Source organism: Barbus barbus (assembly GCF_936440315.1).
Source record: "Barbus barbus genome assembly, chromosome: 35".
NCBI classification, from domain to species: Eukaryota; Metazoa; Chordata; class Actinopteri; order Cypriniformes; family Cyprinidae; genus Barbus; species Barbus barbus.
The window spans coordinates 10,498,062-10,523,839 of NC_136763.1; the positions used below are offsets into that span (position 1 = coordinate 10,498,062).

Sequence of the window (25,778 nt, forward strand, 5' to 3'; positions counted from 1 at the left end):
GACCCTTGACAAAGTTTTACAAATACCAAGTTCATTCTGTCCATAAAGTCAGTTACGTAATAAGTTTCGAAGGTTCTTAGCTCACTTTTTTTTTACAAAACAAAGTGTCCAAGTTAAAATGGTCTACATTTTTTTTTTATTCCAGGATCAGTGGTTTTGCTTCACTAGACGTGAAGTAGTGAATTACCAGTACATGAATGTGTTCACAAACAAAACATTTTTTTTATTGTTACGGTTTATGCATACTGAGTGCAAATAGCCAACAGGTAATCTGGCAATCGTCCACCATTGCTCATATATGTTACATATTATTAATAATACATATTATTTCTATATTTATACTTTGCATCTACAGTATTATTATTTACACTTAATGCAAACAACCAACAAATGTATTTGCAAAAGAATATGGGGAGTGGTTTTCCTTTTTTAAAAGTTGATAAGCATATATTTAACTTATGCGCAATTATATGGTTAGTCATTTATTGTTTCTGATGTTCACAACCCTTTCTCATCCTCTTTTTGGGTCACGACCCACCGGTTGAGAACCACTGGCCTAGATAATAAAAACATTGTAAAAAAAAACAAATTCCTCAGCAGTGAAAAATGGTAGAAGAAAGTGAACCATAGCAGCTTTTTGCAGCTTTCCTCACTACTACATTCTGGGTCAATGCAGAGAACACCACCAACCTGATACTTAGCGGGCAGTCTGGTCATAATTCATCAAGATCTGGAAAATAACTCTCCAAGGCCAAGATCATAACACTATCCCCATAATAGCAGTGTTTATGAATTGTTCATCCCTTAATAAGTGTGCACGAGGACAGTTTAAGCCCATGATGTATCACCCATAAGTATAACTTGTGCTTTAAAGGCTGTCCACTGTACAAACATTCAGAGTTTTGCTGCCTTTGTCTGCTGTTCTTTCAGCCATTTGAGTAAAGCTTCAACTGTACCGTGTGTGAGATCATGATGGACAGTGTGAAAAGGCCTAGGTATAAGGATGATAGCGGCAGCTGTAGGGAAACTTCCTGAAAACAATTGCCTGAGAACAGAGAGAGAATGCGGAGAGATTAAAAAAAAAAAAAAAAGGAATTTCAATTGATGACAAATCTCATCATCAAGCTTAAGAACTAAAAGGGGGCCACTCGGATAAAAAAAACAAATACGGGTTTTTACGGTAATCACTTCTAATTTTCTTGTTTGTTTGTTTCTCTTGCAGAATATACCTCTCTTCTTCAGCAGGCAGGCTTAAAACGTGTCTAATTAATGCTTGCACATGGATATGGACAAAAACGTTCACTGCGAGCACAAAATGAGAAGGGGGAAGCTCGAAGCCGCCTTTGCTAATGAGGGGTGACAAGATGTTTATGTAACCCCAAAGCCCTCCAATCCAGACAAAATTAAAGGCCCGGACAGCCTGACCCAGGCCCCTCAGTCCTAGTGCCCTGTCCCAGGGGGCCCAGTCTGCTAACAGGGAGCTGGAGTACTTTCACAGCTCCCCCTGATGGAGGTCCAGGGCTGCTAATCCAAAGTGACAGGCGGAGCAGGGGTAGCACGTCCCAATAGCAGTGAGGAACCCCAGAATGAAGAAAGCACGGGTTAAAGCAGGGTACTGCCGAGTGAAAACATATGGGGAACAATCTTTCTATAAAAATATATATAAAAGCAATAGCAATTCATTATGTAAAAGGTACTACAGGAGCCATATCATGGAAAATTGGATTTTCCTTGCTCTTTAGAAATAAAATAATTCAGTGCACTAAGCAGACCTACTCTAAAGCTTAACACAAAATGCTCCAAACAGTACTGACACTATTATCATGGGACAGCTTAATTATTTTACTTGTTTCTATAACTATATAATTGTACTGTATTTTTATTTTCTATTGATTCTTATATATACTTCTGACTGTAGCTGTGATTTCAGTTTACACAGAAGATCAATAACTAACTACTGTATGCTATTCATGCTCAGACTAGCAAAAATTGCAAGTTTAATTCTAAGATCAAAGAGAGAGGGAGAATTGTCATGCTAATCAACTGTTTTTGGTGAAAGAAACCTACAAATGGACTAAAATATGTAAAAATATTACCTTAAATAGGTAATACAGTATAATAAGAAATCACAATGATCTTCTGAGATAAGATTGCCTGATGTTCTGTGAAAATATAAGTTCAAACACAGAATTTACTGTATTGACAACACAAAGCTAAAATCGCATAACATAACCGTCCATATTTATAAATGAATGACTAATAGGAGATCAGAAATCTAGGCACCAAAGTACACCACCCAGGGCTGTTGCTCATTTTGCAAGCAATGAGAATGCTTCTTAAAATCACAGAAATGTGTGATTATAAGTGTATCTCTGGAGGACAAAGAAAGCCTAAAATGACTGAAAGAAAACAATGGGGCTGAATTAAAAAAAAAAAAAAAATACAAATACAGTTACTGAAATATTTAACAAAGACTTCTACGTTTTAATTGCAGCTCCAGTATGATTTTTATGAGAAGTAATGTAACATAAATGTAAGGTTTGGGTAAAATGGTACAAATTCTCGGCAGTTCTCCAAGAATATGTGGACCCATAAAGCTTGGGGGAAAAAGTTGGCTTTCGTTTCAAAGATGCTTTTCAGCTGACTCATTTGAAGCAAATCTAACAATCCTTCTGTTTTCAGCCGATCAGTCGTTTCTTGTTCAAAGAAACAGTGAAAGCCTCATCATTCAACTCTCATGGCAGTTTCACATACGTTCACAAGTCATCTAAATGTCTCAAGTGCACTTAGTGTAACTGTTGAGAGACTGAATGTAAAAAGTTGAAGACTTTACAGGATCCCCCTGTCAGTTTATGAGAGCAAGTCTGAATCCGCCCTTGACCTCTAAGACCTGCTGCGCACATTCAAACTCGAGCTTCAGTGACAATATTTAGCATGTCTCTATGCTCACAATTTTGTCTTAATTGAATTTCCAAAGCTGACTGGATGAATGCGAGTGAACTTACAGTAGTTAGGAGGGAGTAAATAGTTTGAGTAGGTAATGTGAGCGTGTAGTTGGTTATATAAGTTATGTGTGATGATGAGAACACAATATACTTAGCATGCTATAGGTCAACGGTCTCATCAGGATGCAAAAGACACGTCTTCCCACATGCTTTTTGCACAACAAATTGGATAAAACCTCCCCCTAGTGAGGCAAATGTTGAAAAATTGTTGCATTTTGATGTTAGCGATGTGTCACAACCAATTAAAAGCTTTACTTAGCTTTACTAGGCTAAAGCGGGTATGGGTTTGATGATCTGTCTGTAACCAGCAGGGATGAGGAACATAAAATAATGTCTGTCTATGTTTGAGCCCCTAAGAGCTCCCAGTACTGATCTGGCACGATCAGCTGCACATTTCATACAGACACTTAAAGTACAAATCAATGCTGCAGCCCCTCTGAAATAATTGGAACAGTAATCTAAACCACAATGCCATGAGTGGAAAAAAAGCAGTCTTCTGTTGCCTTTGCAATGGCAGCATCTGATTGTACGATGTCTCCCAGCCATGGCCACTGCTTCAGGACTGGGGGAAAAAAAGGTTTGTCTAATCAGTAGCAAGAAGCTGTTTTTCATTAAAAGTCATCATTGGCTGGAGAGATCCTAGGCTCCGGATAATCTGTCCCACTATGGTTTGGGTCCAATTCAACGTGCATCACGTTGAGTTTTTGGGAATTATGTCTAATCTCATGGTGACATGGTGGGATGTGAGCCAAAGAGTGTAATCAGGATGTAATCTGGAGGTAACAAAGAGAGTTACACAGTATTCTGTTTAACTCTCTATTGCACATAGTGAGTTTAGAATAGCTGGCCGCCTAATAATGTGAGCGTAAATAAACTCTGAAAACATTAGGACAGTTATGTGGTAGATATGAAATTTTCTAAAATAACTAGTCAGTGATTTACCTAACTTAAAGAAGCCCTAAATAGTTAGGCTGGTTTTAGATTCAACCTACTCGAATCAGACAGGTTTGTTAAGAAAGAAGAAACTTTAAAACTTGACTCTTTCTCTTAAAAAATGCATTGCAATGCAACAAAAAAAATGCAAAATAAAGGCAAACAGCTAAAGCATGGCACACTTAAACTACAGCTAAAAATGAAAAAATGTTTTTTAAATAAAAATAAATTAAATTCAAATGTATGACAACTTTCTGTTGTACCAAAGCAACCACCTGGTTACAAAAAAATAAACAAATTAATGAATTAATTACTGAAGGTGTGGACCTACCAGCTTGGTTAGTAGTGATGTTGACTGATGCATATTGGGGTGAATAAGGGCTCTGGTCCGATACTCCGTTGACAGCCTGGACTTCAAACGTGTACTGGGTGTGGGCCAGCAAGTCACTTATGAAGACCCGGGTGTCTGTGAGTCCCAGCTGGCGTGGAACGAACTGAACATTATCTCCACAACGCGTGCAGCCCCCTCTGCCGCCTCCGCAGCTCTTGCAGATGATGTTGTAGACAACGTCATCGCGACCACCAGTTTCCCGTGGAGGATTCCACTCCAGCATCAGCGAAGTCTCGTTCACACTAGAGATGACGTTTTGAGGAGCCGATGGCACAGCTGAAAAAAACAAACAAACAATATACGCAAATTAATAGGCCTAATTTTTTTTTGTGATTTAAAAACTACTACAGTTATTCTGAAGGAAAAATGCATTTATATAAATGACCTAATATATGAAGGGTGTTATATGTTTAATAATGTTAATAATACTACAATAATAAAATACAAATATTAATTATAGTACCTGTTTAATATATAAATATTCATTTAATTGTATTTATTTCATGTTTTTATTATTATTTGGAACATGCAAATATTTTTTATTTTTAATGGAATTGACTCTTTTTTTTTTTTTTACTAAATAATACAATAAAACTATGTACTGTGTGCATTTCCATGTATATTTTCTTGTGTATTTCCATCATGCTAATTTAAATTACGATAACATCGAACAAATCATAGGCTTATTTACGTCTAGTGAAACTATTTCCGCGCTGTTCCTGTGTTTGTAAACATCATTTGCGTTTGCTCATGCACATGCACAGCGTGTTTGAAGGAGAGTAAGAGCACACCAAACAAACGCACCTCCAAGATTTCCTTCTGACTGACAGCCCAACTAAAGCTAACAATACCCTGTGTTTATCTTCAGCCGGCATGTGCTCCCAATTACTCTGGGTGCTCCTCTAGGGGCATATGAGGTAATCAAGAAACAACTCACTGCCTTTTGCCCTTTTTAAAAAGCCAAAATAAATGGAAGGCTCCAATTCATTACTATTTACAGTCGTGAGCCATTAAGACAAACCGTCTTGAAACTACAGCTTTGTCGCACGCAAAACTGTTTCTAAACATCCCATTCCCAGGTTAGTGGGCGGTAAAGGCTGCAGTTTCCTCTCTTTAATCAAGCCAAGGCCCACTGAGCTTCAACTCTGCGACACGATGCTGCTCTCTTATGCACAACAGCTGCTCTCCTCCTAGGGCCAAGCTTTTGCAAATGGCTTTTGTAAAAAAAAAAACCTGTCTCGTTCTTCCTTTTCTTTTTCCTTCTTCTCTGCCCCCACCTAGCCTCTTTCAGGGAGAGAAAAAAAACATGCCACTTTTGACAGAGTAAGGAGCTGCCTGCCTCTCTCTCTTCGTCTTCATGGTCTTATCGGTTTCAATAATAGTGCCACAGGTCTGTTTTTCTCTGTCTGATCTGAAGTCAGTGAGAATAAACAAAAAAAGCTGCTGTTTGCAAGTGATGGAAAAAGAGGTGTGTTGTTGACTATGCAGTAGGGATACTGAGAATGAAAATGAGCCAGAGAGGTTAGGCTAGAATCACATTTTCCTAACTTTCTCTCATGTGTAGAATTGGTGTGTTTTGTCTATTTTAGGGAATCAGGATGTATAGATTTTTCAGTGCATTCATGTGCATATATTATTCAAGATATTTTTTTCTTTGGTAGCAAAATATTTAATTAAATGCTGCAGTCTTCATGCTATCAACTTATTTAAAGAAAGTACGTTTGGTCATTTTTTTTATATTGAGTGTAAATGTATTTATAATTACATTTCTTTAAATCTATTCGACTTGTGATTCATTTAAACTTGATTGTGCTAGAAAAAAAAAACTCATATTTTTTATCTCAAATTTGTGCAAGATACATATTAAAAGATTTAAAAAATACTTTTAAAATGAAATATTTTACATTATATAACATTTTTTCATGCAAATACAATTAATTATTATTATTATTAATAAATGATTATTGATTAAATTACAGGCATAATAGTTTGGAAAATATATTTTTTAAAGTAGGTTTTTCATGTATTAGTCACACACTTGTACAGGGCATCTCTAAGGGGTCCGAGTCTGTGCGGTAATATCCATTTCGGCAGACGCAGTTGGTGGCTCCATTGTTGGTTGTGCGGCTGTTGATTGGACACTGAAGGCATTTCTCGTCACCTTGTGCTGTCTTGAAGAAACCCGAAGGGCATGCTAAAACAAAGATAGAGAAAGTGATGAGAAAAGACAAAGAGAAGACAGTGAACTTTTCAATATTATATGATTTCCAAGGGCCGGAGCACACCGAAGAAATGATGGGCCATTGGAGTCAATCTGAAACACACTTAAAGCATTTCACACATGTAAAGAGAAGCAGTATAGTCAGGTAAACATAGCATGTTCAGTATATAGGACTGAATAATTCAAACTCGGTGCTCTTGCATGACACACTAAGAGCATTCCACTTCCTGTCATCTGCTCATGGATGTTCTCGCTTTTATGAATAATAGGTACATAAAGTAAAGGAGACAGTAAATAGATGGTAGGAGGGGAGGAGAACAAGGCCAGAAACATTCTACGCAAGTACAAATACACAGATGAGTGTATGTTCCATGTCTTATTGACCCCGACTCATCCTTTCTTCTCTCCTTTTGCTGAATCTTGTACTTTTCACCTGTGACACCCTCCATCTCTGTTGGTGCTGGAATCCCTCCCAGAATTCAATGCACCTGCAGAGTGTCAAGTGCTGTTTTTTAATCTGTTCTGGCCAGAATAGCTTTGTAAGAGAGCTCGCCCCAGGTAACAGACGCTATGCTTTTTTATTTCTCCCAGAACTGTTGAGGTAATTGTCTTATAATCAACATGTAATGGCATTACAACTATACACTTTGAGTGAAAGAGAACATGTGGGGAAGAACTTGATTTTATCCATAAGGAATTGATTGGATTGTAAAAAGCAGGTCTCCAAAGAAAAAAATTAAGCCAAAACTGACTGCAGGTTCGAGGTGGATTGCATGCACTTTTGAAAAAGCTTTTGGACTGTGGAGGTCAAGTTCACTCTTGAGAGCATCTCAATGTAATGGCAACATTTCTTTTCAAATCTATCTTATTTCCTGTTATTGATGTTAACCTTTATTACGTTAACCAAGCGTTAAAGTGACTCGCTATGTCTTTGTATTGAATTCACCCAAGTGGATATTCATTAAATTATCTCTTTTATGTTCAGCAGAAGTGAGTGGGTTTCGATATGGGTTTCGTTTTATTTTCAGGTGAACTATCCCTTTAAGACCAGGAATGTGTATTAAGAAGACAAAACAGGGTCATTTTTTTATTTCATGTTGACTATTTTTATGTTTGTTGTTTTAATCGCAGTTGCTCTACCATAGAGCAGGAGTGTATTTTCATGTACACATGACAGAATTCCTTGGAGACCTTTCAGACCTGGCGAGTTTTCATGTTGTACTTCTCCATATCAAACAAACAAAGCACTTCCCAGCGAGTAGGAAAACTGACAAGCACTTGGCTGGGATAAACAGTACATTTCTGTGGAGTGTTTCCCTCTACACTAACCCAACCCTGAGTGCAAGAGAAAAAGACATCAGCCAGCGACATCCCACATCCACACACATCTGGAAGGGGAGTCTGTCTAAGATCGCCAAGTTTGAAAAACCCCGTCACCCCATTCCTAATGGGCGACCTTGCTTCCACGGCAAACAAATTCAACACACCTTCAATATCTGAACCATTTTAGGGGAGCTAAAAAGCAATAACGCCCAGACGCTTCGGCCTCCATAGTCTAAGATGGCAATCATGGCAAGGATTTGCGCAGCGGACCGGCCAAGTAAAATGTCTGTCGACGGGTTTATTTGGAGAAAGCAACTCAAGTCAGGGTTCAGCCGTACTCTTAAACCTGCACAAATAAGTCGGACTGTACATCCGCTGAAGCAGTGAGATCTCATTCTTACAGCTCAATTACAGGGGGCAGAGGTTAACTAGTGCCCAGTGGTCATTAAATAGGGGTGTGTTATTTCAGTGAAATGTTTCAGACAGAAAGGCTGCTATTCCCCATTTCCTCTCACCTGCTCGCCCCTGACCATCTCCCTCGATCCCATTTCAACACCCTGGCAAACCACAGGACCAGCTCAGTGTCCAGGAACACTTTAGACTGCCATACACGTTTTTACATTCCTTCTTTGCACTCAACACATCTTTTTCTTATTCTAAAAACACCCACGCACTTTCTCCCTCTTAAGAGTTTAAGCAAACTTAGTCTTTCCCAAATCCAGCTGACAGGTTTCTATAAGCCTCTAGCAAGAAACCGACAGCCCAATTTCCCAACACACACACATAAAAGTATAAAATCATGGCTAAATATCCCAGAATCCCAAGCGAACAAGAGTATAATAAACGTTTAGAAATGGACTGGTGGAAAAAATGCACAATGTGAAAGCAATAGAGCACCTCGGTTTAATATTAGATTTGACATGTTTTTCTTTTCAAATGATTTATGGCAAAACTAGCCATGTGTAAAGTGAAATATGAGGCTTGTGTGTTCGGAGAAAGTGTCACTGGAGTCACAGAGACAAGCACAACTGCAAAGCTTCAGGATTTAGGATGAAACTCAGAGAGAAAGGTAATCAAAAACAGCAATGGAAAACAGACTGGTCCCAAATGGACTGAGATCAAAGAGAGAGAAAACAGGAAGAGAGGGAAAACTGTAGCAAGAGAGTGCTTCAAATAAATCAGCTTGTGTCCTATTAATTTATTCAAAATACAATAAAAATGCAATTCATACATAACAATGACTTGAATACATCTCTCATGTTTTCAATTTCTGAATTAATTCATTTTAATATATTTCTGGGAGGGGGTGCGCAACAGGTAAAAAATGTCAGGGTGATGCTGACATTAAAATCTTTAAACTGTCAAATGAAAAAAAAAAACATCCCGTGGATCGACCATGACCAATATCATAAATAGGACCACTGTAGACCTTTATGACTGTGTGCAAAGGTCAATATGTATCTCAAAATGTCAGATAATATGACCTTTTTATGAGACCTTTTTATTAGTTCAGGTTGCACATCGTGTGGTGTGACTCCCCACAAATTTCATGTTATGATCTAATGATTCATGATATATATTAAAATACATATCTTTTTTTGAAAATTGTATTTAAAAATAAATTAACATGTATAAAAAGAATGCATATCTAAGAAATTAGCACATTAGAAATTAGGTTTCTCTTTTATCATCATTGACCTTAACAGTTGTCTTAACACATGACCTTGTAGTTTGACATACCCTAACTAGAGTTGAAAGGAAAATTGTGCACCTTACCTACAAAAACAAAAACTAAGAGGGCCCGAGCCTCCCTCTACAAACTCTGCAAGTATCCTAGAGAGGGTTAGCTTATGCCACACTGATGAAGGAACCGAGTATCTGTGCATGACTCCACCACTTGCTGTCTGGGCATGACCTTGCATGTCTCCATACTTGCTTCCAGATGGTTCCATCCTACCAATGGAAATAATGTCAGCCGTACTGAAGACGTGGGGACTGTGCTAAACATGGCTGTTGAAGCATACAACTCAACTCACAGAGGCCTGTGCGGAGGAATGCAATTTGAGGATGAAGAGAAAAACAGTGTCAGCTGTAGCCCCAGGGACGATAGACAACCTGATTAAAGAGCATCAGTGCTTTGATACAGCTCACATCCAGATTAGAAACTGTTGCATTGTTTGATCATAATGTTTCTCCTGCAAGCTCAGCATGAAAAAAAAAAAAATACAGCTGCTTTGTTTTTTTTGTGCAAAATTGAAATCTGTTTGTATAGAAAATAACAAATAAGGACACTTTCGAGACATGCTGGACCTTTTAGTCTCCTTCAGATTAATCTGGTTCTGTGAGCAAGAGCTTGCTGAAACAATCAGCTTATTTACAGCATTAATTTACAATAGCCGGTTCATGCTGGTCTACCTGACCAGCGTGTTTTTAAGCTGGTTGACTAAAGCCCCGTTTACACCAAAAATTATAACTATAAAGATAACGATATTAGCGTCCATACCAGCGAACAATATCGTCTGTTAATTCTTAGCGCATGCTCGTCTGCCACTTTAAATTCTCAAGTTCATTATTACAGGATTGATTCTGATTGGGTGTCAATGTTTTGATTGTTCATCAGCTGGAAAAAATCATTCTGAAAATTATTCCAACGATATTGTTTCTCTGTGCCTTTATTGTTATAGTGTGGATTCTGCTGTTCTTTATCGTTATTTTTATAGTTATCGTCCTTGGTGTGAACTGTCTTTAGCTTAAGACAGTCTTGAGCTAAACTGGTGGTGACACCAGCACGGCTTCTGTTCAAAAACAACAAGGGCGCTTGTCGGCTTCTGCAGTAAAACGTGAACTCTCGATGCCTTGAAAGTGGACAATGCAGGCTTTTTTGACAAAATGTGTTTTGGGTTCAGATCGCGCTATATGTGGAGAATAATGAGCGGCAATCAGCTCTTTTTCTTGAAAAGTGGCGTTTATCGGTTTTTTCAAATGAACTTCATTTTTATACCTTTTTTTTTTTTTTTACAACTATACATTTAGCTTTAGCAACACAAATAAGCTGCAAATGTAATTCTCACCACCATTACTTACATCACACAGTAAGATGTGGTGGAAAAAGATGCTAGAGGGAATTACACTAATGTTCAACATTATAAGGTTGTTAAGATTTTTTGTTGCTGTTTTTAAAATGAGTCTCTTATGCTTACCAGGGCAGCAATTATTTGATCTAAAGTAGAGTAACACAATAATATATATTTTTTTATTTTAATTTATTTTAAAATGTAATTTATTAATTTCAGAAAAAAAGGCAATTCTCCTGTGATGCATGTATATCCTCTGTTAGACATTATAAGCTAACAAATTAAATAAACTATCAAATTTATTTTATAAAAGTCACAAGGCTCAAAAGTGCCAATAGTTAAAGAAACACCCACAAACTGTCAATCTAATCCAGATCACATCAAAGAGGTTCAAGTCCCGCCGTGAAGAACTTAGTTGTCACATTTCGGTTAGAAGCGGAGAACGCAAACCGCCTGGCGCTCTTTCAAACATCACCTTGCTTGTGTTTATTGCCTCTAATAACACGTGCAGACTGAAGAAAAGGTAGCAGTGGCATAATAGCAGGCTTAGTGGGCTGTGTGAGTGAAATCCCGTCGTGAATGTGTGCTCGGGTGCCAGAACGCTAGTCATGTTTTATTACAGGTAATTCGCTGGTGATTTCAAAGATTGCCAGAGCGTTTTCATCCAGCCTGATTTACGTAGGTGCTAAAGAAAGAGGCGTACACGCAGATGGCTGCATGTGCGCTGGGCCGTTTGGTAGCAGGGCAGGAATGTGTGTGTACATGTACCGGCGGAGCTGGCTCCTCCAGCTGCATCCACTTCAGGAGCCAGCAGTGCAAACAACGGTGAAGCCTCGCAAGGCGGACATTTCCATCATGGCCGACTGGGTGTTGTGCGGGATTCTCTACAGACGCTACTGGCTGTACACGCTGTCTAATCCAGAGAGTCACAGACATTTAGGAAAAACACACAAAACCTGGTCACTCACGTGCATATGTAATGAAAATTTGTGTACCCGCACACAGAGTCACATGTCCTTCGTTACCCACCCGAGCAAAAAGGCCTCTTTGTCTGGGGTGACTGTAGGAGTGACAAACTCCCCTCCCTTTTTTATGCTGCCTATCTATTCAGCCATTCAATAGCTGGCTCAAAGTAATACATTGAATGAAAGCTACATTAAAGAGAGAGACCTGGGACACAGGGGTGTGTGTGTGTGTGTGTGTGTGTGTGTGTGTGTGTGTGTGTGAATATGTGTGAGGGCCTGTGTGTATATGTGAAGAGAGATGCTTGGAAAAGAAAAACAGAAAAGTGAAGAACCAAGGGATGCTCGGTTTTGTTTGCGCAGCAAAAAATGTGCTGAAAGCAGGGAAATGGGGCAGAGTCTGAGGGGTTTTCTGTATGGATGGGGGAAGTCCTATTGTGACCAGGGGGAGCAGTGTGTGAAACAGATGGGTTGTGTGTTTGTTACACATCATCTAACTGTGCTTTAGAACAGCTTTATATATAATCAAACCTTGAAATGCGCTTCAAACTGGTGGTGCTTAGAAACCTGCTCCTCTTAATGTATTTTCCATAAAAAATGTGACATTAAGAGGAATATGTGTTTGATAGTGTATACATTTTTTAATTTATCCAGTATCAATAATGCACATGTTTAAGTGTGCATGCTCATTTCCTCTATTTTTCAAGTTAGATTAGCTTTGTTGACATCTAATGTTCATACTGTTTATTATAATGTTTTAATTGTCATACTGTACATTTCTTCTTGAATTTTCCTAGTGAAATAATAAATACTAAAATGTATAAACATTTATTTCATGCTAAGTATACTACAAATACAGTTACATATTTATGTATTTAATAAACATACACTGCAATTGTACTTTTTAGAATACTTAACTGGTATACTTAAAGTCTGCTAAATTGGAACAACTAATTTTGTACTTAATGCAGTTTAATTGTGCAGAAATAGTGCTGAAGTCCAACTAAAGATATACTGAAGAATATTTGATTGTGCTAAAGAGGAACTATTGCAAGTATACTTTAGGTACACTTTAAATATCTTGCTTTTAAAGGTAGATATTATAAAGATCATACAATCCTCATCAATAGTGACATTAAAACAAATTTTAAGCTTAATATTAAGAAATGTGCATTGTGCACAAGTGATACTCCAAATAAATTTGAACTATAATTTTTATATCTTTAAGTCTTGAGTGATATGTCAGTAAATATGTTAAAAGATTTGAACTATACTTAGTATGAAATAAATCTTAAGTTTTTCCACTAGGGTTAAAACAATTGATTTGAATTGAAAACAAAAGCGTGTCAAATTTTAGTATCGCTGATTTATTGGCTATTTATCGCCTATTACATGAAAACGATTTTCAGCTTATCGTATTGGCCAAATTTTTAATACTGTGCTGTCAGACTTTGTCTCGCTGTGTCTCGTGTTTCCCCTCCTCTCGTGCCCATATTTGGTCTTCCTGTTCCTGTCCTCGGTCCATGTATTTATCAGTTCATTAGTTCCAGGTGTGTTGTTAATTATCTCGTTTAGTCTGTCCTATATAAGCCCTGTGTTTCCCTTCCTCTGTGTCCGGTCTAGTTGTCATTCAGTGTGTGTCTTGCCTGTGCTCCACGTTTCCTGAAGTTGGTCATTAAAAGATTACGTTTGTGAAGAGCTCATTTTCCCCTCGTTCCCTTCCTCTGACGGAACGTGACATGTGCATCCCCAGCAACATTAGTCATTGGACTTTAAAGATAGTGTGGATATTCAACAATATGCAAATGTCCAAATCATGCAATAATATTAAATGTAAGTGCAAACAGCAATATGCTAAAAGTTATATGCTAGTAGAAATCACCAACAATTAACAACAAACAGTACTGGATATTTTACATGATCAAAATATTTAATATTTGAACATGCACAAATGATGTGCAATATAAACCTGCAAGAGTGATCTTTTAAGTTCTGCTTTAAGATTTAAGTAATTACGTGGCCGCACAGACCAAGTGATGAACTACACACTAAAATGTAATAAGTTCAGCATTCACCATCTCCTCAAAAATAAGACAGACAGAGTTAGAGAACGAGCTCAGTTTGGAAAAGCATCAGTGGGTCTCAGAATTCAATTAAGGCACAAGCCTGACCAGTTAATTCAATCAAGACTGTGTGAAAGCAATTAGACAACTGGCATTCGTCTCACCCTACCACACGGGCATAAATTACAAATTTATTTCTCTCTCTAGGTCTTCTTGTCTGATGCAATTAAAATGCCAGGAACATGTTTGCCCGGCCTGTTAGTGAGGGACCAGGCCATGGTCCTGGGAATAAAGGAGAACATCAATGATGTTCTCAAGGTCTCTCAATGTCAACTCTGACTCTGTCAGCTCCATCAGTCATAGTAACTGGTAACACAAAAAAGGTTGACTTAGACATAGGTTAAGCAGTGCCATATGCAAGGCTGTCTTACCACAGCAAGGACAGAGTAGACGTAATATTTATTTAGACAAGAGCAAAATCGGTTACAGCCCATTCAGGAAGTCTTATGAATACATTTGGGTTATGGAATATTAGATATGACCTATGGCTTATGTTGAAAAGACTGCTACTTCTATCCATTGCAAACAGGTTTTCTTTTACACCCAATTGCACTGCTGATCTATTCTGACTGAAAGACTGCTGCAGAATTTCAGTCAAGTTATGTGTTAGCTATCGAAAATGAAAAGTCTTTTGACAGACACAATGTGACATATTTGTATCTGATTAAGCATACTTTCCTGCTAAACATTAATGAAACAGTAGGCAAACAATAAAGGAATGTAGTTCTCTGAAGTGTGCAACCAATGGATAATATGCTATCCCATGAGACCACAGGAGCTGAGGAAACTTCAAGATTCAAAAGAACCCTTCATGTATCTGGATATATAAACACATTCCTGTGACCCATAAACCCAAGCTTATATCTTTGTGAGACTTTTAGAAGTTTGAATGCTGTAATTTCCGTGAAATTCTGACATACACGTGCAAACTTCTCATCAGAAATTAAGGGATACATCCCAGTGTGTGTGTCCATCTCAGCCCCTCTGCAGTTGTTAGAGCTGTCTTCAGACAGGATCTGTAGCCCAAATCCGCCCAGCAGGCGCCGCCGCCACAAATTAAGAGCACCGGTGGAGTGTGTGTAGAGAGAGATTACAGGGAAATATGTGTGGCACCTGGGAAAAGAGCTCTGCAACAGCTGGAATGTGCATATGAGTGCGTGTATCTGTGTGCGGGCGTATGTATGCATTCGTCAAACATGCATGCCTCACATTTTAAATCGACGCATGGTCCCCACATGTTGCAGTCAATAAACACGTCCACAGAGGGAGGAGAAAAAACGCAAAAACCTATTCCAGCTCAAAAGGAAGTCATCCCCCAAGATACTCAGATGGCTGAAGTGAGAAAATGTGTGTTGTAATTAGAATAAATCAGAACTGACAACCTACTGTACTGCATGTGGGTTTGTCCATTTTTCAGTCATTCTACAGAACGGATGCCCACAAAGACATATGTTTAAAAAACTAATAATCATCGGCTGTTGCTAACTCTATGCATTTGCAAAAAAAAAAAAAACAATCTAGAAACTATGTCTCTGTAAGAGAATAAATCTATAGTTATTTATACAGTATGGTGTAGTACAGTATGCACATAAGTGTTTAAGGCATAATATAAGTAAATTAATTTTTTTTAAATAATAATGATTTAAAAAATCATTAATTTAGCTTGAAATGGTGCAGTTTATTAACAAACACATTATATAAAAATTTATTTTAATAATCACTTTCTCAAACTGTAAAAGACAGCAGTTTACAGAATGATGTTCTAAACATAGGTCCATATAAAAAGTTGGCCACAGAAAGGTTTGTTTAGTAGGTAAAAGGACAAAGAGGGCAGGAGGACACAGCAGAAACGCTGCCTCAGCTGCATTATAGGCCTTTACCGTAATGACAGAGAGAAACAGGACATCTGATAATGGCCCGCTCTCTTAGCTCCTTTGTTTGTTGTCCATAATTTGAAAAAATGGCAATGGGCAAATTAGTATTTTAGAGAGGAAGATGGATTCTGGCAATCATCAGATCACAAACATCCATACGTTGGAGAAATGAAAACCCATTGAAATGGATTTCTAAAGATATATCTGTAGCACAATTTCCTTCCCATCTTCAGCAGTCTGAATTACAGGAATCTGAAAAGGCTGCTAAGAAACAGACAGACAAGGATCATTTCGTGCAGGCGGATTGCCTGACAGAGGTCACAGAAAAGGTGTCGAAAAATACCCACACCACCACACACATTTTGTATCGCTCCTTCTCTGGAGTCTGTTGCAGAAGATTGGGGAGGGGAAGAGCTCAGCAGTCACATTTATCTCCATTAAAGATGGATTGTCAATCACAGCAAGCTGTCCAGTGAGATAGAGATCAGTAAAGACGTCCTGTAGGAAATCTTGGGTGAGCCACAGAGCAGTCAAATGGGGGTCACAAAAGGAAGCCCAACAGACACACACACACACACGCAGAGCGCTGGAAAATGCTAAACTTGGGTAATTCACAATTTCTCAACATCAACCAGGCCCTTGGCTAATTTAATTATGTTTTCAGTTACTACCTGGTAGTACACTCATTTCCTTTTAACAAGAAAAAAATTGGATATCACATACACAACAGCCCAAAACAGTGATCATCTTAAAGAAGGTCAAACTAAACATTGTCTACTGATATGACATGGCTTCACCTGACACACTGATCTGGAGAACGGATGCTGCTATTGTGTCTGCAATGTTACAACAATTTGTAACTGGAGTAGGTTCTGTCGTCGCCTGTCTTCTCCTTTCCTCTTGAGAGGGAAAATGAAAGATGTGATGACTAAAGTGGTCTCATTTTTCAAGATCTTTGTCCACCTTTGTGGGCCCTTGGTAACAGGTTACAATAGGCCACGCCCACTGCTGCAAGACGACACAGCTTATTTGTGTCTAAAAATGCAACTAGCCATTTAACATAATGATGAAGTAGTCCACTGTAGCTGTAGGCACAAAGGCCAAGCCCCTTATTAGGATGATAAACAAGCAGATGAATCATGCTATTTTGGGTCTGAATGTTCATAATAGCTGGATCGACGCGTCAGGACACTTTATGAGTTTTGACTGCGCCTGTCAGAACCTTGGCCCCAAAACTCCAAACGTGCCCTTTCCTCAAGGACGGGGAAGTTGCCAGGGCAACCACAGCCGTTGCCATGCAGGGCCCTCCCTGGTTTTGCATGCATCCCATGTTCTGGTCAAAGGCGTGAGATGCCTCTTTCAGGAGGGGCGGAAGGAGAAGGGGGAGGGCTCTACTCGCTGGAAACCAAGGTGTCTTCACAACAGAATCAAAATGAGATTGGAGGAGGAAGAGGTGTAGTTCTAAAAAAAAAAAGGAAGCGGTGTGAAGGCAAACAAAGAGAATCCATCAGGCAGATGGAAATAGGCCTAGTTTGCATCGCTGTGTGGCAAGACTGGAAGAATGAAAAGCGTTTGTCAAATTATGCCATCGCAATGCTTTTCACCTTTATGCTTTAATCTCAGCCACACATACAAAAATCAGTACAAACACAAATACGTCTTCCGTTAAAAGGATGGCAGTTTGTTCCTTGGGTAAATAATAGCTGCAAAGTGGGGAGTCGGCACTTGATGAGAAGCAGAAATGAAAGAGAGAGAGAGTTAAGGAAATTGAGAGAGTCAAAGAGAGAACGACAGGCAGTGAGACAGACAGGAAACGAGAGGGCTCTATTGTTGGCCAGCAGATGCAGTGTCTAATTGACAGAGACTGTCTGTGCGGCGTCCAGTGACAGTGGCGGCCTCATGGTGGGGTGCGAAATGATGGGCAAGAGGCATAAAGGAGCTGTGTGTTCCCTGTCAGAGCGGACAGCAGGAGAGGAAAAGGAGGGGACGGCTATGGGGCAGTGGATCTAGGGAGAGCAGCTGGTGTCCAATCCTGTTGCGATCCCTTCCAACAGACATAAACGCAGATGTGCGCAAACGTACCCACACGCAAATGAAAACAGAACGAGTCTAGCAGTGTTCATTCGATTCCCGTCTTGTTGCTTTTGCAAATCCCAGGATGGTATTTAGGTAAGATTATATCAGTTCTGACCAAAAGTTTAATGAGCCTTTGGGGAGTCTGACCTATTATCTGTTCAATCTGCAAAAACAACAGCTGTATAATGCCTCCAGACACACAGAACCATATGCATAACATATGAACTGTAAAATAGTTTTTATATATCAATATCATCTACAGCAGAATCAATTAGAGTCAAAGTCCATTAGTTTAGTTCTGTTAGTTTGGTATGATTGTGGGTAGGTTTGCATAGAAAAATAGCAGAGTGGGTATCAACAGAAAACAATTGTAGCATTACGTAAATCTATACTGAAGATGATAAAAATGTTATTAAAATATATTCATACAATTAATTAAAACACATTCTTACTTTTCCTTTCGTGTCTGAAAACACAGGTCTAAGCAAGCTTTCTTGTAAAAAAGGACGGAAACAAGACTTTGCTTGGCTTAAAGCAGAAACCCGCATCAAACCATGTCAATATTCAGCGTTTATTGTCTGCTTCCCTAAGGCGTCTACACCTGCATTTTCCTGGGCGGGTATTGTTTGTCGGCAATTCATTTGAAGGGTTTAATGGTGGCCATTTAGGGGCGGAATACATTATAAGTGTCAATCATCAAGGCGATGAGAGGTTGCACTCCTTAAGCGCATATGCTTTATGTGCGTCGCATCAATTAATTACCCAATAAATGATGTGTTTTAGTGAGAAAGAAAAAAAAACACTTGCCGGTGTTGTACGCTCCCCCAAAATGTCTTCCCCCTCACCGCTGTCTGCTTAACCCTGTTACAGAGACTCTGGGGCCGGCTCTGTACTCCTGCATTTGTACCAATCAATGGAGCCTGTTAAAAGCAGACCCTGGGGGTCAGGGAAATTAAGCGGCTTTGATTGTGTGGAGAAGGGGCCAGACCAGCACGAGGTGAGCGGGGGGGATGAGCAATGCTCCTCTGTTGCTATGGTGACGGGGTGCCAAACTACTATTCGTAGTCTCCTTCGTATTGTCCGACTGGCCCTTTGAGAACAACGGCATCACCATGGCATGGGGAAAGCCATTATATAAATGCTGGGTGGAAGCATGTTAAAGAAATTCATTTATTTAAAAAAGATTGCTTTGTCAAGCATAGGGCACAGTTTTTCAAACTTTCTGATGCACAGGACCCCCAAATATGTTTAACCCCTTGAGGGACCCTCTTACTAAAATCTACATCATCATGCATAAACACACATACAATATAAGTGTGGTGTTATGAAGACAACATGTTTTACTAAATAAAATTAAAAAAAGCATTTAAAGCATGATTACAATAAATGTGTAAGATCCTGCAAAACATTCACTTAAAGGGATAGTTCATTAAAAAATGAAAATTCTGTCATTTACTCTTCTGAACCGTGTTGGTAACCAAACAGTTTGAGTTACCATTGAATTCCATTGTATTGTCAAATTGTATTGCAATTTTTCTAAATATATTAGGCCATTTATTGGCATTAGTGTGAGGAAATGTCAGATTATTCTTTAAAGATGCAAGTATATATTTTTTAAACCCATTGTTAGATGATATACAAATCAACTGATTTTGGCTTTACATCTTAATTGGCAATTTAATAATCAGAATTAGTCTTACAATTCTTAATATTAATTATTTCTTTAGAAAAGCTGAATGAAACAATAATATACAATCAAATAGTGTTAAATGTTTAATATCCAAATTAACTTTAAAAGTGCTACAACACTATATGCAATATAATGAACAATTAATTAAAAAATAAACATATCCACAGACCACTATGCATCTCCTTGCAGACCCTAGTTTAAAAAAAAAACATCATTGTGTGAGTCAGTGTAATTAGTCAATCCAGGCAATAAAACAAAAACAAATGATGTTTTTTTTTTTTTTTTGGACCACACACACTGAGAGCATGATCTGAAAATCAGTTCACACTGGAATGAAATGTGGGATGTTTTTCCCACAAAGATAATGTGTGTTTGGTTTACTGTTGTCAGGAGACCATATCTCATGACAAGTCTGCTGCAGCATTTTCACGCACACTCCGCTGTGTTCCTAAATTCCCACCTGAAAACAGTAATCATCATTTATGAGACCACAACATGAATTGTTTCCAGATAAATTCACTTGTACATCACTGCTGCTTTAACACAGGTGCACATATCACGTAACATAATTGTCACCATAACTTTCTAACTACGCAACGTGCCAGAACCCAAAAATCAACACAATCCTTCCCTGAAAACACTGTAACTTTCAAAAACATTAGGATTTGTGCATGAGCATAGGAGTGGAGGCCAAGGACATCTAAGAATTCAACTGAGGCTGATTAGGATGGGCCAATTAAGACAGGTCCAACTGTCAATCATCATAATCTGCAAATTCATCAAACAAATGGTGAACACACAGAGCCACAAAACACGTACCTGTCATATTCCCACAGACCGGTACAGAAGTCAACACCGGGCCCGTGACAGCTCATTACTGTAATGTGAGCTCATGGTGTTTTTTTTACCAGGTCACTTATATACTCTGTGTGAGAAAAGAGTGTTTATATATGGACTAAATACATATATTTCTTCGCACTTCATTGGACTGCTGAAGAATTTCAGCATAGGGAAGAGCAGTTGAGCAAATACTGGTTAAATGCCAAGTAAAACATATATGTTCACATGGACATAAATGCACACTTGCTGGCATCGATATGAGTTTAAAATCCCATATTGTGACCGCAAAAGGTCACCCAATCTAAACGAAGCGTAATGGGACCCCCGGAGGTTCAGCCTGGAGACCGACTGTGAGTGAGAAACTAGCAGGATTTGTCTAAGGTTTCTGGAGCTAGCAGGATTAACCCACAGGGTCTGACAGGGCTGGTTGGACGGACACACTTCACAACAAAGATCTTTCTCCCTGGTGTGAGAAAGACATGACAGTTGGATGCTGCTCGATTCGAGGGCACATGCGGCTAGCCAGGACGAACAGCTCACAAGGCTGCTTGCCAGTACAGGGAGAAAAAAAACAACAAAACAAGACAGGGTGAAAAAGCTCGAATAATGACTTTCAAAGAACACTTAATGGCTTTCAGTAGATTGCATAAGCAAATCTTTGTGAATGTGATGGAATTGTAAATTCGGGGTGGATCGTTTTATCCCAGCTATGGAGTTTGGATGAATGATCCATGTCCAAGTGTGACTCCGGCCAACTTCGGCTTTTGCGTATGCTATGTATAAACACAGAGGCCTCCAATCATGCTTTACGATCTGTGACGACATCCACGCTCTTTATGGACTGAACCTGCTATTTAAGGTCCAGTGACACCGAGCTGAACCACAACAATTAAGAAGGCGCCTGGTGCTGGAGGCACATGGTGTTTGGAGCTAAACATGCTAATTGAGTCTATTTCCAGAGAGCTTGAAGCAACCTGGGCCTCCCAAAGGGTCAAATGCCTGCTTATCAGCACAACTTACAGGTCATGCTCAGACAGGCTCAATTAACCAGCACTTCAGCTTTGTATGGGGCGGCCGCTGCTTTCAGCACACACGCTCCATATCAACAGAACCAGGGCGTCAACTGACAAGCAGAACCCTACAATAGCCTGATTGTGGCCTGTGCTGAAAGCTGAAGTGGGATATTGGTTGAAAGATGTATAGTTGTTTGATTTTCCTGGACATGACACTCTTGTTGCTGATATTGTACCGTCGTCAAACGTGTATCACGTGTCAAAGTATGTAACCAACACAATAATGGATTATACGGAGTAAAAATAATGATTTCATTAATTGTAATACTTATCTGAACATAAGCAAGAAGGTTCTGTGTATTGTGAAATCATGGCAAGAAATGACTTTCTATTGAGGTTTCCTCATACAGCTTACCGGGGTAGTTCAAATTTACAGAAAAATTACTCTTACGAACCATTTATCAGAGATGGAAACTCGAGTATGTGACTTGGACTCGAGTCGCACGAATAAAGACTTGGGACTTGACTTGGACTCGTGAACAGCTGACTCGAGACTTGATTTGGACTCGTGACTCGTGAGACTTGCGTAAAAAACGCAAGTAATTTGGTATAGGAGTTTATATGAATGTATCACTGAGGGAAACTGGCTGTCTTAAAAAAAAGTTTAGATGGTATTTTCTTTTCATCTTGCCTCCATATAATGCATATTAAAGTAGTGTTCATAACCGCAGCGCTGCTTTGTTTACAACGGCAACCAAGGAAACAATATTTCATTGATGTTCAAGCGCCACCTGCTGGCAGAGAGTGAATCCGCATTAATTCAACCTGTCTGCTGTTTTGTTTCGTACAGATGTTTTGTGTAGAATAGTTTCACAAAACTAAAGTCAGACCATTTTTGTTTTTGCTTCAAATTTCGAAAATTATACAATCCAATTTAGATGAAAAACTGCTCATGCTGGATGTATGCAGCCTCTTTGTTTGGATTGTGTTGTGTTTAAAATACAGTGGTTGCCTCTAATTTTAAATTGAAAAAGAGCACAGACAAAGCCTTAGTTTGTTTGTATGAGATTTATTTCATTGTGTAATTCATTTGATTAATTGGGGTTTGTTTTAAAATTTAGTTTTGTTGTTTGACATATTTCAATTTTGAAATGTGCAGCATTTTATCTGGCAATTAATAAATAGACACCTTTTCCTTTCTAATTTGTCTTAAATTTTGTTAAAGTTTTTTTTTTAGTTGTTGTTGTTGAGAAAATCACATCATGAAATCAGTATTTCAAAACAGATTTAGCCTCAATAACAAGCTGAAAGAACTGTTGCTAATAAATAGAACAAAGACTTGAGACATGACTTGGACTCCACCTCAAAGACTTGAGACTTGACTTGGACTTGGACCTCAGAGACTTGTGAACATGTCTGCCATTTATTTTCAGTTAATCAATAATCAGTGAGGTCTGACTTCCAGATGACTTAATCAGAACAGAAAAATCACAAATCACAAAAATCAAAAGATTGTGAATCAAATTAAACTGACTACTTATGAATTAGATCAAAAGCTTGTAATTGAATCAAGTCTTTAAATCAGTATCAATACTGAGCTCTAATAAAGTCCCTTTCAAGGAAAGTCTGTTCACTGGGTGGCCATATTTGCAATGCCTCTGGGCAGCTCAAACAAAGTCCTATCTAAATTAATTAATTAATTTGTTACATATATATAGCGCTTTTCTGGGTACTCAAATCGCTTTTACATGGAAGGGGTGAATCTCCTCATCCGCCACCAATGTGTAGCATCCACCTGGATGATGCGATGGCAGCCATATTGCGCCAGAACGCCCACCACACACCAGCTTATTGGTGGAGAGGAGACAATTAGCCAATCAGTGTATGGGGATGGTTAGGAGGCTGTGGTGGTCAGAGGCTAAATGAGCGAATTTGGCAAGGATGCCGGGTTACACCCCTACTCTTTTTGAAGGACATCCTGGGATTTTTAATGACCACAGAGAGTCAGGACCTCGGTTTAACATCTCATCCGAAAGATGGTGCTTTTGACAGTATAGTGTCCCCATCACTATACTGGGGCGTTAGGACCCACACAGACCACAGGGCACCCCCTGCTGGCCTCACTAACACCTCTTCCAGCAGCAACCTAGTTTTCCCAGGAGGTCTCCCATCCAGGTACTGACCAGGCTCAACCCTGCTTAGCTTCAGTTGGTAACCAGTCTTGGGCTACAGGGTGATATGGCATGAATGAATGGGGGAATCCTGAAATCTCAAAAACTGCCCTATGAACTCATAATTAAATGACATATTTCAAATCAGCAATAACATCTGAAATGAACTGCCCCATTAATGTTGTTTCTTATGCTCAAATAGTGTTAAATTTTTGAGTATTTTTCAGTCTAGACAAGCCAATGCATATACGCAGTTATAACGCGCTTATGACTGCGCATGCGCATTGGCTGGTCTAGCTTCAGGTTTCTATGGGAACTGGCCGCTACAGTGATGCAATGACTTTACCAATCAGTAACTGGCTCTTTCGTTTATAAGGTGGAACTATTCTGCCATATTGTGCGTTGCAGTTTCTCCCATTCAGAAGTACTGGAGTGAACCGTCTTTGTATTTCTATAGTCTTTGGCTCTAATACTGCCTCATAACTAGGACATTCACTGTGCCAACATCTCTGTATGCCATATAAAAAAAGTGTCTAGTCTTGTGCTTTGATGCATTTTCGATGACTTGTTCATTTCCCTTCATTTCTCTGACTAAATCATCTAAAACAAAACATAACATTGGAAAGTTAGATTGAGGTCTTGTTGAAAGGCCTCAGACATGCTTGCATGACTACTCATTTGAACTAGTCAGTGGGTCAATGTTTACCTTATGCAAATGACTCACGCACTGCAGCATCAACAATCTTTGCTGTTTCTGGCAGAATGTTGTGCAGATGATATGAGAGACCAAAACATGCCAAATCTTAGCCTGTATGTGAACATAAATGGAGGAATTTTCCTCCTGCTGTATGGAACAAACTCATGTAAAAGCCAGCTGACTTATGAACAGTGTTCATATGCTTTTGAATGGTCAATAGATTAAATGATTAATTGATTCAATTCTTCTTATCTTAAGCTTTTCATTACATTCGGTTCAGATCCATTTCACATGATTTCAGTTCAATTTCATGGAATTCAATTATGATTCACTTGATTTGATTTTAATTCTACAATTTTAATTGATTCTATTCTGATTCATTTGGTTATATTTCAGTTATAATATCCATAATGTGCATTCTGACGTACAGAAAAAAATAATAATTCAAACCAGTAACTCCTCTTTTTGAAAGATTCAGTCATTTTAGTCAGTTTTGTTGAAAATAAAACTACATAACACAAAATTTTAACCTCTTTAATCTCTTATTGAAAAAAAAATATCTATAAAATTTGGTCAATCCTTTATCATGTCATATGCATTAATTTAGTCAATTTTACCCTTAATTTGAATTAAATTCTACAAAAATGACATTTAAGTTGGAAGAAATGCACAATTTGACTAAATATCCACAGATTTTATACAGAAATTTAAATGTATAATGTATCTTTCAACTGTTTTTGCCCATAAAATAAAACGTGGAGCTCACTCACCTCCACCAAATGGGGAAAAACAAACTGAGACATTCTTCAAAATATCTTCTTTTGTGTTTGGCAGAAAAAAAGCCATGCAGATTTGGAATTATAAGAGCTTCAGTAAATGTAGACACAATTTGATTGCTTTTGACACCAATTCTTTTAACACTGCCAGATGTTTGCAGTCTTTGTTTGAGAAAGTGTATTTATACCTCATTCAATAGATATACGTATAGATCTGAACATATGATAAGCGTTCTTTACCTTCTTTACACACAACTAGAGCACACATTCAAGCAAATGAATCTCTTTAGCAACTGTCATTTGATATGCTGCTGTGAGTGGAGTGTTGTCATGCGACACGGTTGTACTCATTAGTGGGATCAGTTGTGCATAATCAACCATTACTATATGCAAAAGGTACAGCCGCAAATCCACTGCCACGCTGGAGAACATCGCTTTTTGGTGGGCTTTGTGATTGAGCCGACGTGATCTGTCGGTAAAATAGGTCAATGTGTGAAAACATGTCATGAAGGAACCCTGTCCCCAAATCAATACATGACGTTCTATTTATGGTAAAAGGGTCACGAGGAGGAGCTGCCATAGCTGCATTGGGAGGGAGTGACATCATCA

At 38.7% G+C, this 25,778-nt stretch overlaps 1 protein-coding gene across 1 annotated transcript in view; it reads right to left on the reverse strand.

Annotated features, from left to right (window-relative positions):
• LOC306854943 (ephrin type-B receptor 2-like) overlaps positions 1-25,778 on the reverse strand; it is a gene marked incomplete at its 5' end in the record, with an annotated part of 151,013 nt that overhangs the window by 39,582 nt on the left and 85,653 nt on the right. The window contains 2 exons of the mRNA XM_079393259.1: positions 4,270-4,605; positions 6,368-6,523. Coding sequence (XP_079249385.1) covers positions 4,270-4,605; positions 6,368-6,523 — 492 coding nt within the window. The remainder of the gene's footprint in view (positions 1-4,269; positions 4,606-6,367; positions 6,524-25,778) is intronic.